The sequence below is a fragment of the Brachionichthys hirsutus genome, chromosome 12 (assembly GCF_040956055.1).
Source record: "Brachionichthys hirsutus isolate HB-005 chromosome 12, CSIRO-AGI_Bhir_v1, whole genome shotgun sequence".
Classification (NCBI taxonomy): domain Eukaryota; kingdom Metazoa; phylum Chordata; class Actinopteri; order Lophiiformes; family Brachionichthyidae; genus Brachionichthys; species Brachionichthys hirsutus.
This window is the reverse complement of record NC_090908.1, coordinates 12,279,362-12,293,949: the sequence shown is the minus strand read 5'-3', so window position 1 is coordinate 12,293,949 and position 14,588 is coordinate 12,279,362. Positions and strand designations below refer to the sequence as shown.

The window sequence follows — 14,588 nt, the reverse complement described above, 5'->3', positions numbered from 1 at the left end:
TTCCAGTGTACAGTAACACACACACATCTCCGTCCCACCTGTACCGTAGCAGCAGCAGCAGCAGCAACGGGCGACGATCCACTCGCAGAAACGCCGGCCTCGCTTCATCCTCGCTCACACACACATCCTACCGTCACACACACACACACACCTCTGTCCGTCGTTCATTTATGAGTCAGGTGTCCCGTGTGTGAGCCACAGAGAGAGGAGAGAGAGAGGTGGGAGGAGCCGACGGGGGAGGAGCATATACATTGGTCCGTCCTCCCTCACGCTTCAGTCGCTTGGAACGAAAGTCTCCCGGTTTCGTCCGTCTGCTGACGTCACAGAATCACCTACGGGTGTGAACGCACCCGGGACACACCCGGACAGGTTCGCTCGCACCTCATCCGGACCCGGACAAGGGGGGGGGGGGCATGTAGGAGAGAGCTCCTGGTATTCCAACCAAAACGGATGAGTCAGCGGGAAATTCATGCACGACATTCCGCTCTGGAAAACAGATGTTGAACAGCTGACTGTGCGTATGGGTGTGTGTGCGCGTGTGTGTGTGTGTGTGTGTGTGCGTGTGTGTGCGTGTGCGTGTGCAGCAGGTACATGCACTCAGCCGAGATCAAGTGCTTTTCTGCAGCTCGGTTTGTTTCCCCACTTCAAAACGAGCCCACTGTAACGGAAAATTGAATCCGGTGGGCGGAGCCTAACATCAGCATGGATTTTTGCAGGGAGGGCGGGAGACGCGGCGATCACAAGACACGCAAACTGCACGGGATTACTCAGGTCCGTTTAATCTGCGACGCTTCAGGGTTCATTCTTTATTCGTTAACGACGACACGCCGCGGCGGCGCCAGGCGTTCGCTTGCCACTGGGAAAGTCTGGTGGTCAGGGCTTTTCTGAGAATGAGACTGATGATGATGATGATGATGATGATGGTGGTGTTTTATAACCTACCTGCGTTTACCTGGATCTCATCAGCGCTGGGATTTGTCTTTATGTGTCGCTTCCTGCTCCTTCTCTTCGTGCTCAAAACATTTCATTCACTTCTATTCAGAAGTCGGATCCGTCACACGAGACTCCGCGCCGCCACCGTCGTGGAACAGAGTGTCCTTTCTGTCTGTCCTCTTTTATGAATGTCTTATGTGTGTGTGTGTGTGCGTGTGTGTGTGTGTGCGTGCACAGGCAAGTGTGTATTGCCATGTTTAGCGGATGCTTGTAACTGATTTGCAATCCTTTACTGGGGAAAAACAAAACGTTCGTTTCATTTCGAGGTCAGTAAACGCACCATGGAATCACCTGATCTGTGTGTGTGTGTGTGTGTGTGGGGGGTACAATAAATGTAAGATCCGTAAACCAGCGACGGCTCATAAGGATAGCCTCTATGTATTTAAAGTTAAAGCCATGGTGTAGTACCATCATCTCACCAGTAGAGGTCAGTGCACACGTGATTATTATGAGAGCTCACAGTCAAAACAAATCGATAATTCTCGAATTCTATTAAAGACAGAGGCGTGACTGATTAAAATCAGTGGACCCGATGACCAGGCGGGACGAAGACTCGACGGCGGGATGAAGACTCGACGGCGGATGAAGACTCGACGGCGGACGCCATGTTCCGCGTTCCTACCTTTGCCGGAGCTGAAGAAACAATCCATCTCCACGCCGGAACGCGAGTGGGACACGCAGAGCGTCGAGCTGGGAACCAGTCCCTCCTGCCTGCGGTCGGTGGTCCTGACCAGGCACCAGCCGGGCCGCTCACTCGGCCGCTCCAGCAGCTCCACCGTCTGGCCTGGAGGGGAAGGGCACGCTCGTAAGGGTCTCTCTATTTTGACTCGTGCAGCCGCGGCGGACGGCGTCCCTCACCGGTGCCAACCGACATCTCTGTGCTGCATCCCGCCGCGAAGTCCTGGAGGACGACGGTCAACTCGCAACCGCCCGAGAGCTGCAGGCAGACACGGAGAAAGACGACAATAAATATCTATACAATCGTTATCCTGCGTCTTTTCTGTTTCGTCGGTGTGACAGGAAGGGGCGGAGCCTCGGAGCAGTGCACTGACAAACCGCTGCTGGTGTAAAAGTGACCGTAATCTCTGCACGGCCTTTCTGCTCCACGGTCACCGTCTCGGAAAATGTCACTCGTGCGTGTGTGTGTGCGTGTGTGTGTGTGCGTTGTGTGTGACCCGGTGGCATTCTGCCAGGCTAAAGATCTCTTAGCAACAAGGACGACTGTTTCTATAGAGGTGCAAGTCAGTTTATCCCTGACAGATGCCCCCCCCCCCCCCACCCTCTCTTCCCCTGATTAGGATAGGAGCAGCAAACGCCAGCCACCTCGAGGCGAGCGAAACAAGCGCTCCTTTTGCCCGATCAGGACGAATAAAGATGGGAAAAGATCCTTTTTTTCCTGGAAACTAAAATTGGGTGACATCACAGGAAGTGGGAAAGTCCAGCCACAGTCTGATAAGTCGGCTAATCTTTAGCATCCACATCTGCTAATCAACGCGATGAGTAACGAGGGACTTCGGACCGCAGGGTTTGCCCGGCGGCCCGAACGCACCGCCGTGCCTGATATAGGACGACCCGGTGTTTGTTGTTGGCTTGCATGGGAGCATCACCGAAACCAGTCCGACCAGTCCGGGATCAAACTGGATTAAAGTAGGAGACTAAAGTAAAAGCTCCAATCAGGACACATCTCGGACTCGATTGGGTTTAACCGGCATTCTTCTTCTTCTTCTTCTTCTTCTTCTTCTTCGCTCTTACAACTCCAAAGAATTCAGGCCTTGAAAATGTTGAAACTGGATGAAATGACCAACAAACACTTTGAAGCTCCCATTTCATTTATCCCATTTCTGCGGTCGCTAATAGCCCGTTTCCTGTCTGTCTGCACGGCGCACACACACCCTGTCTAACCATTAACCGCGTCCTGTGCACGCACACACACGCACACACACACACACACACACACACACACACACACACACACGCCAAGTGAAAGTCAACACGACGAGCAACCTGGATTAGCGTTCGCTTCAGCGACCGGCACCGCAACGAGAACCAGCGGCTGCACCTTTTCCCGCTGCGGCTCGAGCAGGATTATTGGACGCGGCGTCCAAAGGTCCACCGACGAGGGGTCAAAAGGTCAAACGGACAGGACGGCTGGACAAGAGGTCAAAGGGACAATCCAGACAAAGCAAAGGAGTGTGCAGAACGAACAACAAAGAGGCCTGCGTTCAAATACTGGACTATTAGTTGTTTAAACACACACGCACACACGCACACACGCGCACACACGCACACGCGCACACGCACGCACACGCGCGCGTTTCGTGTGCCGTGTTAGCCGTGTACTAAAGTTAACCAGTTGTTTCCTGAACGGCTCAAACAGACGTGATGTTTGCACGACAAACATGAAACCGTCGGCAGGAACGTTTATTCAACTTCAACACGATGCTAACACACCTGGAGCGCGTGTGTGTGCGCGTGTGTGTGTGTGTGCGTGTGCGTGCCTGCGTGTGCGTGATCCGCGCTGTACTCACTCTGCTGCTCTCTTTGAACAGTTTGAAACTCATCCACTTTGGCATGTCGACCTCTCGTCTTCAGTCTCCCTCACGCCGTCGCTCGCTCCGTCTTTTGACAACTCCCTCTCTCTCTCCCTCTCCCTCTCTCTCTCTCTCTCCCTCTCCCTCTTTCTCTCCCTCTCCCACTCCCTCTCCCTCTCTCTGCACAAACAACGGTCTGATTGGGATCGTCACTCTCGGTGTGTGTGTGTGTGTGATACAAATGTCATATGACCAGCAGATGGCTACTGTATGCCCTCACACACACACACACACACACACTTTTCAGATCTTAAACGTTTGTGAAGAGGAAAGAACAAAGGATCGGCTGGAATTCTAACGGATTGGTCGGGAATTCTTTCCTATTTTAAGTCTCTCCTTTGCGTTTTGAAAACGTTCCTTTTCGCGCAGCAACCGAAGGCGGAGGCTAAAATAAGCGCGTGACCTTTGACCTCCAGGTCTGCGGCTCAACCCCCGGGTCCTGCCGTGTTGTCAACAAATCTTAAAAAGCCACCGACGACTCAGCGCCGGCGAAACATCACGGAAAAGAGATTCCATATAAAAAACGTCACAACACGTATTTAACTTTGACCCGAAACGCGTCACAGCGCAGAACCGGAACCTCTGGACGGCAACGAAACGCGTCACAGCGCAGAACCGGAACCTCTGGATGGCAACGAAACGCGTCACAGCGCAGAACCGGAACCGCGTCGTGGACTTGTTGTGGCAGGAACAGATGGAGGCATAGGGAGGTGTCGAACCCTCATCTTCAACGCCATCATCCGTTTATTTGAAGAGAAGCATAGAGAGAGAGAGAACGGAGAGAACGCTAGACGGGAAAACCGCGCCAAGAACAACCGGAAGAGGGGCGCTTCCCACTCGTCTACGGGCTCTGGAACGCCTGAGTCAGCCGATCCTCGCCTTATTATGGTGTACCGTGTGTAAGAGAGAGAGAGAGAGAGAGACTTTTCCAGTACCCGGAGCTCCGACACCCCACAGAGACAAATCAAAAACAGGAATAAACGGAAAAAAAAGCAAAAGCAAAAGGCTCCCGGACGCGTCCCGGCGCGCCGCTGAGTCGGCACACGGAATAAGGAGCATCCCAAAATGAAATGTGGGCGTGGCTTCTGGAAAACAGGAGGAGGATCCCAAAATACAGAGCGAAAATAAAGCGAAAAACAATCCGCCTGCACGCAGAATGGCCGAGGAAGTTCATTAGTGTGCGTGTGTGTGTGTGTGCATGCGTGTGTGTGTGTGTGTGCGTCTGACATTTAGAGGCAGGGTTGTGTGTAGGCGTGGGGTTGTGCGGTGAAAAGGCCACACTGTAACACGACAGCGGGAGGCCATGACTGACATCTGTTTGAGGCCGTGTGTGGGCGGGTGTGTGTGTGTGTGTGTGTGTGTGTGTCTGTGTGTGTGTGTGTGTGCGTGTGTGTGTGTGTGTGTGTGTGCGTGTGTGCGTGTGTGTGTGCGCTGGCCGGTTCAAATCCGAACAACCCAAAACAACCGTCTCACCAAACTGGCGTTTTCTCAGAATCAACCCGTCCTGCATCAGGATGCGTTCAGACATCTTTGACTCGACGGCGTCGACACGCGGCGCCGGGCCGAGACTCCGCCCCTTCCCATTGTCGCTGCACGGGAAACCCCGCAGCGCTGCAGCAGGTGCAGCTCATCAGCTCGTCGTCAGCCACACGGCCTCCGTGCTGCGTCCGACGCACAACGGCGAACGCCAGCTGTGTGTGTGTGCGTGCGTGCGTGTGTGTGTGTGTGCGCGTGCGTCTGTGCGTGTGTGTGCGTGCGTGTGCGTGCGTGCGTCTGTGCGTGTGTGTGCGTGCGTCTGTGCGTGTGTGTGCGTGCGTGTGCGTGCGTGTGCGTGCGTGTGCGTGCGTCTCCTACCTTGTCGCTGTCTACGGTGTTCTGGGACGTCCTGGAGGCGATGGAGACGGTATCCGGTTGGCTGCTGCCGTCTCCCTGACTGTCGCCGTCCTCGCCTCCCTCCCTGAGCGCGGACGCGGAACAAAACTTTATTGAACTCGCCGGCGAACGCAAACATCGGCGCGAGAGAAAGGAAACCGTTTGCGTGCTTGCCTCTTGAGTTATTCCTGGGTTTGGTCGGCGCCGGCGCCTTGGGCAGATGGAGCGGCTCCTTCAGCGCCCCCTTCAGGTGAGTCATCCGCTCCTGGATCACCTCCCGGATGTTTTTAATCCACTCCTGCTTGGCTTCCATGCCGGACGCCTGCAGGAGACACAGCGGGACGCGTTAGCGTTAGCATTAGCGGGGCGGGGCGGTTCCATTTAACGCACCTTCAGGACGGTCTTATTATCCGAGGACGGAGTTCTTCCTGCCCACAGAGCAAATTTACACGGATCGCCCTCGATGTGCTCGGTCACTCCCAACTCTGACGTCTGCGGATGGAGGACGCATCGTCAGGACACCTGCGCACGGACACGCCCACCGATCCGCACCTGTCGCAGGTGTGCGGCTCACCAGCAGCCTGTGCTTGAACTGGTACTTGGTTCTGCCGGCGGAGTCTTTGATCTCCTTGCTGAAGACCAGGGAGAACTCAAACAGGAAGAGGTGTCGGTCCCGCCCTTTCCTGATCAGCGAGCGCGGATCCCAGACCTGGAAGCTGTCCTGCAGGATCAGCTCGCCCTGCACGTCCAGGTTTTCATCGAATCCTGGAGAAGAGGAGGAGGAAGAGGAAGAGGAAGAGGAGGAGGAGGAGGAGCAGGAAGAGGAAGAGCACCGAGACTCAACATCTGATGTGCTGCAGGTGAGAAATTTGCTGCGAATGGGAGCCAAGCCGTGTTTGATATCAATGAAATTTGAATAACTGAGTAGCACATGGTGTGGGGGGGGCGGGGCCAGGCACTTTGCTCTGATTGGCTGTAATCTTGCTGCGCTGATTTAACAGTTTTAGCAGCGTGACTCGTGTTATTTTATACTTTCTGTGTCCTTTAATAATGTCTGACAAAGAAAATGGTTTTAAAAAACAATCATGTTGGTTAATAAAGTCAAGAATATTGATTTTAAATATCAAAAGACTGCCGTCCTTCAGCGGCGTGATCAGTCTGCGTAGAAATGAAAAGATGACTCGATTATTAATTAAGACATTAATGATCCGAGGGCTCTGCTGGAAGCTTCCAGCAGATACGACATTCCGAACGTATTTCAGGTTCCTACCCTCCAACATGGCGAGATGCATGGCGTCATTGGCTCTCTTGGGGACGCCCAGCATCACCTCCAACCCGTCTTTGATCTCGCCTTTACCCTCCTCGCAGCAGGACAGCAACTCCTGCGGCGGGACAGGACAGACGTTTGAACGGGGAACGCAGACGGGACGGAAGGGCGGGAGACAATTTAAGGCGGTGGCGGCGGCGGCGGGTGGATTTCAGCCCCGTGTGTGTGTGTGTGTGTGCACGTGTGTGTGTGTGCGTCCACCTTCAGCAGCAGCTGGTACTTGGTGATCCTCTGGACTGGTTTGATGAGGTAGGAGGAGATGGAGTTCGCCAGGCCACGCCTCTGCTGAATGTCCTGGTCGGGCACAAATGAAAGCAAATCAAGCAGCGCCCTCTGCTGGCGAATTGCACGCAGACTCTTATTTCTAACCCTGTTTGACTTCAAATTTAAATCCAAAGTGGATCCAAAGACATCCAGAAGCCGGGATTCATTTTAATCGACTACTTCCCATGCGATGACGGAATACGCACGTCGAAGAAGGCGCCGGCGTGCTCCAGGATCAGCTGACTGGAGTCGGGTTTGTTCTTGCAGTAATCGACATAAATGTGGAACTTATCCGCCTGGAAAACAAGGAAAAAGACGAACGTTTGCAAAGGGTCCCCGATTCCGACGGAGGACGGGATCCAGGAGGTTCATCCCGGGTACCGGGTCTCACCCAGGTGACGAAGCAGTGACCCACGTCCTCCGGGAGCTGCTCGTAGTTCACCAGCTCCGTGAGGAAAATGCTGGAAACGGTCAGGGATCAGAAGGGCTAAAGACGGTGAACGGGCGCGGCGCGTCCCTCACCTGTTGTGAAAGTCGTAGATGTCCCGCATGTTGCCGAAGACGACGTGCTCCTTGCCGGCGATGCCCGGAGGAACCTCCTCCACGCCGCTCGTCATCTCCCACAGGTAGGTCTGACGCACACAGGAGGGGGTCGGTGGGTGAGAACATCTGCCGTGACGGGGGGGGGGGGGGGGGGGGGGGGGGCTACATTGGTGCTCTTACTTCGAGACACTCGTGGAGATCTCTGACGTAGGTCTTCTCCGTCTGCAGCAGCTCGGCCATGATGAACCTGAGACCGGAAGAGACGCCGTCGATTAGGGGATGGACCGATGGCGCGACCGGCCAGCCGTCACGCCGCCGTCCGGCCACTCACTCCTTCTTCCTGGCAGACTTCCTCTTTTCCTCGTTGACCTCGGGGTTGGGGTCACGGAGTTTGACCTCCGGGTCGTCCGTCAGGCTGGCGGGGATGATGTCCAACTCCAAGTCTTTGTTGTCCTGCACACAGGAACGTCGTCTGATCGTCTCAAGTCCAAACTAAATGGGACGCCGGATCGAAGCAGATTCCCGGCATCGAGTTGGGAATGTCAGGAAGCACGGGGGGGGGGCTCCTCACCTCCGAGCTGACCCCCAGGCTCCTCTCCAGGCTCTCCTGGTACTTGGCCATGCGTAGGGAGAAGTCCCGGTACCGGCGGTCCACCGTGCTCACCCAGCGCTTCAGCTCCGGCACGTGGGCGTGGCCCTTCTCCACCAGGTTGTCCGCCAGCTGGATCAGCAGCTTCACCTTCTCCTTGGTTTGCTGGGGGGGGGGTTGATTATTGGGTTGGGATTGATCGTGACAAAAGGTTTTTTTTCCATTGATGTTTTTTTCTTCCTAACTTCACAAGATCATTTTTAAACATTAAAAAGAAAGGCTTTAAATCCCCAGGATTCATTCTCTCTCTCTCTCTCTCTCTTTCTCACACACACACAGACACACACACACTCACACACACACACACACTCACACACACCTTGGCAGTGAGTCTGAAGTGATGATAGTCATCGAGGCGCTGCTGTGTTTCCTCACTACTGTCACCGGGTGACGTGTGCGTGGCCAGGTAAACGTCACCTGTCTCTTGGATCCAATCCAGCGCCTGCAAACGCACACACACACACACACACACACACACACACACACACACACACAGAACCAATAAAACCTCTACAGTTCAGAATAAATCACTCCCTGATTTTAGGAACGGTCCCTTAAGTGCAGAAATCCAGATGTCCCAGCATTTCAGTGGCGTGCACGCACACACACGCACACGCACATACACACACGCACACACACACACACACACCTGCTTGGTGCTGCGTTCAAACACCAGGTACTGCTGACACTGGTCCAGCCGTCGTTTCTTCAGGGTCCAGAAGTGCAGGACCCGGTTCTCCCTCTGCAGCAGCTCGTTCAGGATGGCTGCAGACCAACGAGCGCCGTTAAACCAGCCCGGACGTTCACGTCGGCGGGGGCGGGGTCGGCGCCGGCGCCGCCTTCACTGACCTTTCACTTGCGTTTCGGGTCCTCTGGCGTGGCCGGCGGCTCCGGGCATGCTCACGTTGTTCCGGTGGATGTACTTCAGGAACACCTCGGCGTTCCTCCGGGCCAGAGTGCAAGCCTGGAGCAGAGGAACGCTTCGGTTTTATTCCAGCGTGTTCGTGTTTGTGTGTTTGTTTGTGTTTGTGTGTGTGTTTGTGTGTGTGTTTGTGTTCGGTCACCTTCAGGAAGGCTTCCTTCTGCTCCAGGTGTTTGCTGATCAGAGGCAGGAGGTGGTCGCTCTCCGCCGACAGTCCCAGTTTATCGTGGCTGCCGCACCAGTCCTCATCCCGACGATACTCCTGCTCCAGGCTCTCCAGCACGCTGCACACCTGGGGGGGGTGGGGGGGTGCAGGAGGAGAAGCATCACTCCCGCTCCGAGCTCTGGGAGGAGACGCGCATCGGGAGCGTCTTCGAACCTGTTCGGATGTCTTATAGAACGCCACGGAGGCGTTGACGAGCTTCAGCCGGTCCTCCATCTTCAGCATCAGCTGCTGCCAGTGGACGGCCACCTTCTCGGCGCAGCCTCGGATCGCCTCCGGGTCGTAATGGCCCGCCTGCAGCACCATCTAGAGGACAGGAGGGTTAATGGGAAGCTGGACCGGACGATGAGGGGAAGGTTTGGATCTACCTCAGCTTTCTGTTGGACCTGCAGGGCGCTCTGATGAGTCTTCTGGAGAGAGTTAGCGTGGAAGAGAGACTGGGGGGGGGGGGGAGAGGAGAGAGAGAAATCATAGCAGTATAAGGTATCAAGGTTTACATTATAATAACAACGGGGGTGGGGGTGGGGGCGGCTCAGGCCTTGGACCACTTCCTTTCTCGACTGTCGTTTTATTGAAAACTCTGGTCTGAGCCAATCAGAGGGCTCTATTGTATTTGCTCCTCCTTCACCTGTTCTGATGTTTCTGCAGCGTTACCTGTTTGAATGTTTACATGTGGAGTCCACGCCAACGTAAAGGTGTGTGTGTGTGTGTGTGTATGTGTGTGTGTATGTGCGTGTGTGTGTTTAAGGCAGCATAGGAAAGTCCGATACAGGATGCAGGACTTCATGTTCACACACACACCAGAAAACTCGTGTGTGTGTGTGTGTGTGTGTGTGTGTGTGTGTCTGCTGACAGGGGGGTTTTTACCCCTGAGTGCGAACACACTCCTGCAGTCAGTGATTTAAAGCCCTGCGCGCACACACACACACACACACACACATTACATGCACCTTAATGTGCATTTGTGCGTTAGCATCTGTTACTCTTCAAAATCAGTGCAGAGTGAAATAATTGAGGTAGCAGATGACAAATGTGTGTGTGTGTGCGTGCGTGCGTGTGTGTGTGTGTGTGTGTGCATCTGCAACTATTCAAACCGATACTTCTGAAATAATTGCCACTAAAATACAGTAAGCCCGGTTTGTGAAGCAATAATTAGGATGTGTGCGTGTGTGTGTGTGTGTGTGTGTGTGCGTGCGTGCGTGCGTGCGTGCGTGCGCGTACCTCTATGGCCATCTGGAACTGTTCGTGCTCTCTCTGCAGCTGCTCCGCCTCAGTCAGCGAGCTGGCGTTCACCATGCTGGCGTTCAACATGGACTCACCATTCCGGATCCATCCCAACACCTGGAGAAATGAACGCCGCGTATGAGAGTGCAGATCGATGAAGAACAGCGTGAGGAAGACGAGGGAACGCGTCAGAGAACCTCACTAGATTTGGGTAACTCTCTGCTTGGAATCACTAATGGTGCACGTATTGATCGCCCGACTGTAATCGATGCGCATGCCGATCATGCGCCAGTGAACGGCGGTGTTGTTTCACTGATCGCCAGCAGATGGCAGCGCAGGCCGCTAGAGAGACGCACAAGAATAAAACTTTACAATAAAGCTGTTTTTTTGTTTAGTTTTTTTTTCTTTTCCATGAATTCCATTCGATATATTATTCAAATAATTACACGCCGCGTTTTCTTTATCGCCGCAGCTGTAAGTCGTTTGAGCGTCTCGTTCCGCTGCAGCTGCAGGTCGCCGTTGGTTACGGGGAGGATCTGCGAGCGGAGAATCCGAACGAGCAGCAGGGGAAGGTGTGTTTGCCTGTCATTAGCACATTCCCATAAAGCTCATAAATTATTCACACTCATCCATCTGCAGCGGCGGTGTGCTTCCCGTGTCAGCCACAGCGTCCTCGGAGCTCCTTCACGCGACAGCCCCCCCCCCCCCCCGAGGGAAGTCATTTGGGTCGGCACCGACTCGCTCCGTTGGACGTTTAAAGACCAAATCAGAATCAGATCTAGTAAACCGCAGAAGCTCACGCCTCATCTCCGCTGCAAAGCTAACCCTGACGGCCTGCTCGGATCGGCGTGGGTGCATTGTGGGTATTGTAGGCGCACGGTTCTGTCGCTATTGATCGTGCGATATATAAACGGTCCGTTGGGAGTCTAACAGTCGATTTCCTCCCACTCGTCCATCGCTAAAGGGAGGCGGCAGGCTAAAGAGGCGCTTCCCCGTCCCCTGCAGCGAGCTGAAGCAGTTCTTACCTGTTTGACTTCCGCCTGCAGGTGGCGCAGCTGCAGGACCTGCTCCAGCCGCGTGTGGGTGTGCTGCGCGTTGACCTCCACCTCCTGCTGCTTCTCGTGGAGGAACTCCAACAGCTCCTGAACCTGAGACGCCAGATCCATGTCCTTCTCCCCCGTCAGCTCGATCCCTGAGCGGAGAGACGCGCACACAAGTTAGCGCCGGCTAAAAATTGAAATATTTATACGCTTACAAATACCTGAAGCCTGGACCTCCATGATGTACTGGTGCAGGTCTTGGCCCTGCTGCATCACTTCGTAGGTCATGTTGTTCATGGCCGCCTTCCTCTCTGCGTGTCGTTTCAGCCGCTGCTCTGCCAGACCGATGTCCTCCGAGCTGCCGGAGGAGGCGCCGCCCGTCCCGCCGCCGCCGCCGCCGGAGCCCGGCCGGCCGGCGTCGTTCAGCTGACGGGACAGATCCTCGTTCCAGGCGTCCAACTCCGCCGTGACCTGCAGGACAAAAACGCCAGGGGCGATTATCCCTCTCAGCTGGCTTGGGAATGCCTCGGTGAAGAAGGCCGGTGTGACGGCGGCTTTCCCCGAGACCCGGACCCGGACCCGGACCCGGATGAGGAGGAGCCAACGGACGGAAGAACAAATGCGCCTCTCTTACCTCGATGGTATACTGCTCAAATATGCGCAGCTGGAGGAAGATGTCCAGCTTGATTTTGCGTTCGTGGAACAGCTCCTCCATCTGGCCCTGGGCCTCGTCCAGCTGCTGCAGCACCCCCTGGATGTGAGCGATGGAACTGCAATGGGGCGTCTTATTTGTGGACATGGCTGCGTCTCTGCGGACACGGAGGGAAGACGCTCTACGGCGTGCTACCACACGATGGCCAAAGCCAAGAAGACGAGGAGGAGGAACCTCGTGCTCTTTTCTAACGGCTTCGGATTCGACCTCTTTAATTCGCTCTCTCGCAGCGATCGTCACCTGAGCTGCTGTATCAGCTCCTCCCCCTCTTTGATCACGTTGAGCGTCGCCTCCAGCGTGGCCGTCTGCTGCTGCTGGAACTGCTGGATCAGAGTCTGAACCAAATCCACAGAGTCGCAGCTCACGTCGTCCAACAGCTGCTTCTGCAGCTCCTCCATCCACGACCACAGCTGGACACACAGACGGACGGACGGACGGACACACGTTTACGGGACGTCGAACCTCTGATCGCGCCGCGGGCGGCTTGTCGGCGCCCCACCTCTTTGGTGTGCGTGTGGAAGGAGACGGACATGTCCAGCAGCAGCTTCCTGTGTTCCACCCGCCGGACGAAGTCCTGGATCCGGACCTCCAGGTGTCTGGCGGCCTTGTAGATTTCCTCGGGGTCGCACTCCCCGGTCTGGGCGAGCTGCTCGGCCGCCTCCAGCAGCTTGTCTGCATTGGTGTAGGTGTTCTGACAGGAAGAAGTATCGTGGATGCGTCACAGGGATACAGATGATAATTTACGTGAGATTATACGCTTCGGTTTAGGATTAGATAAGAGATGACAGAAGAGGAGAGTTTAAGCATTAGCATAGCTACGCTAATGAAAACAGAGAGGGAGAGGATCTGACCCGAAACATGCTGATCCATGAAGGTTAATCCTAATCCAGAATGTAAACCTCAGATTACAACACGACGCTCTCTTCATAGGATTAACTTTCACTCTTTCAGCGATTAACGCCTGACTGGAACTTCACCGAAAAAAGTTCTAAGTCGCCCGAGGAGGTGACAGAAGGGAGGGGGGAAAAAAGAGCTAGAAAAAGGAGGCGGACATTCCCCCGTTTATTATCAGCCGGGGTTAAAGGTCAACGCAACCAGGTTCAAGTCAGTCGGTCAGATGGATCCGCCATGCTAACGCTACAGATGTTAGCTAACGCTACGCTAATGTTTCAGAGCAGTGAGGCTAATGCTACACAGTGGAGCTAAATGCTATAACAATAAAGAGAGTTTAAACCCATTTTCTCTGCCATAAATGAAACCAGAGAGGAAAACTGGTGAGATTCCCGGGAGAAGGGAATGGGAATGGGATGAACTAAAAAGCCTCAGCACCGATGTGGGTTTATCTTCTTCACCGCCGCTCCCGCTTCCCAAGCGCTAACCGACGCTCCCGGGAAAGTCTCGTGTCCATAAATGGATATGCGGAGGCTCGTCTTCGTGCGTCTTCGCATCACCGGCTCTTTGCGGTTTTTGAAAATTTGGTATTAATCAGGGCGGATTACTTACAGATGTCCCTCGAGAAAGGAGAATAAACATTCCTTCGACAACAAACTGCTAACTTTGGAGTTTGTCTGTGATGGATTTACGCTGGTTAGTTTCTAAATATAACAATTCAAATACAGTAGACGCACGCCCGCGAGACCAGCCGTCGTTCCTACGACCATATTTGGGCGGACTCACCTGCGCTACGTCCTCGAAGTCGTCGTGTCTTTTCTGCAGGGCCCGCGCTCGGTGGAGGGATTTCCCAACGCCGGTGTGTTTGCTGAGGAACGCCTCTCCGTGGTTTTCTATCCAGTCCATCACCTGGATGAGAGGAAACATGGAGGACGAGGTTCACGTCCTGGCCGGACCAGAAAAGTAGAGACGGGGACAGGGGAGGTCTCTGATTGGACGGAAGAGGACAGGCGAGGGCGAGGACCGCATCTATCACTTTATTCAACCTTGAATAAGAAAGCAGGTTCTAAAATCCACCCGGAGAACATGAAAGAAGAAGAAAAAGATGTTCCCGCCTCGCCTCACGGCCCAATGAGCAAGGCATTAAATCATCCCATCACGCACACGCCGCTTGGTTCTGCACGGGAACCATAATCGGACCTGAACGCAGGCTTGGCCTTCATCGTTCCAGAACCGCCTCCTTCCCGACGCTACCTTAGCCGCGTGCTAACCCGTCAGCTCGGAGGAGAATGGCGCGTGACGTCACCGCGCCGCCGGAGGTCGGCGGCGGGTCACGA

The 14,588-nt window shown here is 54.7% G+C and overlaps 1 protein-coding gene across 1 annotated transcript in view; it reads right to left on the bottom strand.

Moving 5' to 3' along the window:
- The window catches only part of LOC137901934 (kalirin-like), a 39,712-nt gene that overhangs the window by 8,793 nt on the left and 16,331 nt on the right, over window positions 1-14,588 (bottom strand). Inside the window, 28 exon segments of the mRNA XM_068745968.1 lie at window positions 325-332; window positions 1,616-1,777; window positions 1,852-1,930; window positions 5,439-5,541; window positions 5,627-5,778; window positions 5,847-5,948; window positions 6,031-6,221; window positions 6,727-6,838; window positions 6,985-7,077; window positions 7,254-7,343; window positions 7,439-7,508; window positions 7,570-7,679; window positions 7,771-7,837; window positions 7,922-8,043; window positions 8,162-8,344; window positions 8,559-8,681; window positions 8,889-9,004; window positions 9,089-9,203; window positions 9,304-9,453; window positions 9,541-9,690; window positions 9,753-9,821; window positions 10,606-10,725; window positions 11,634-11,800; window positions 11,870-12,119; window positions 12,283-12,457; window positions 12,601-12,770; window positions 12,860-13,051; window positions 14,038-14,160. Coding sequence (XP_068602069.1) covers window positions 325-332; window positions 1,616-1,777; window positions 1,852-1,930; window positions 5,439-5,541; window positions 5,627-5,778; window positions 5,847-5,948; window positions 6,031-6,221; window positions 6,727-6,838; window positions 6,985-7,077; window positions 7,254-7,343; window positions 7,439-7,508; window positions 7,570-7,679; window positions 7,771-7,837; window positions 7,922-8,043; window positions 8,162-8,344; window positions 8,559-8,681; window positions 8,889-9,004; window positions 9,089-9,203; window positions 9,304-9,453; window positions 9,541-9,690; window positions 9,753-9,821; window positions 10,606-10,725; window positions 11,634-11,800; window positions 11,870-12,119; window positions 12,283-12,457; window positions 12,601-12,770; window positions 12,860-13,051; window positions 14,038-14,160 — 3,564 coding nt within the window.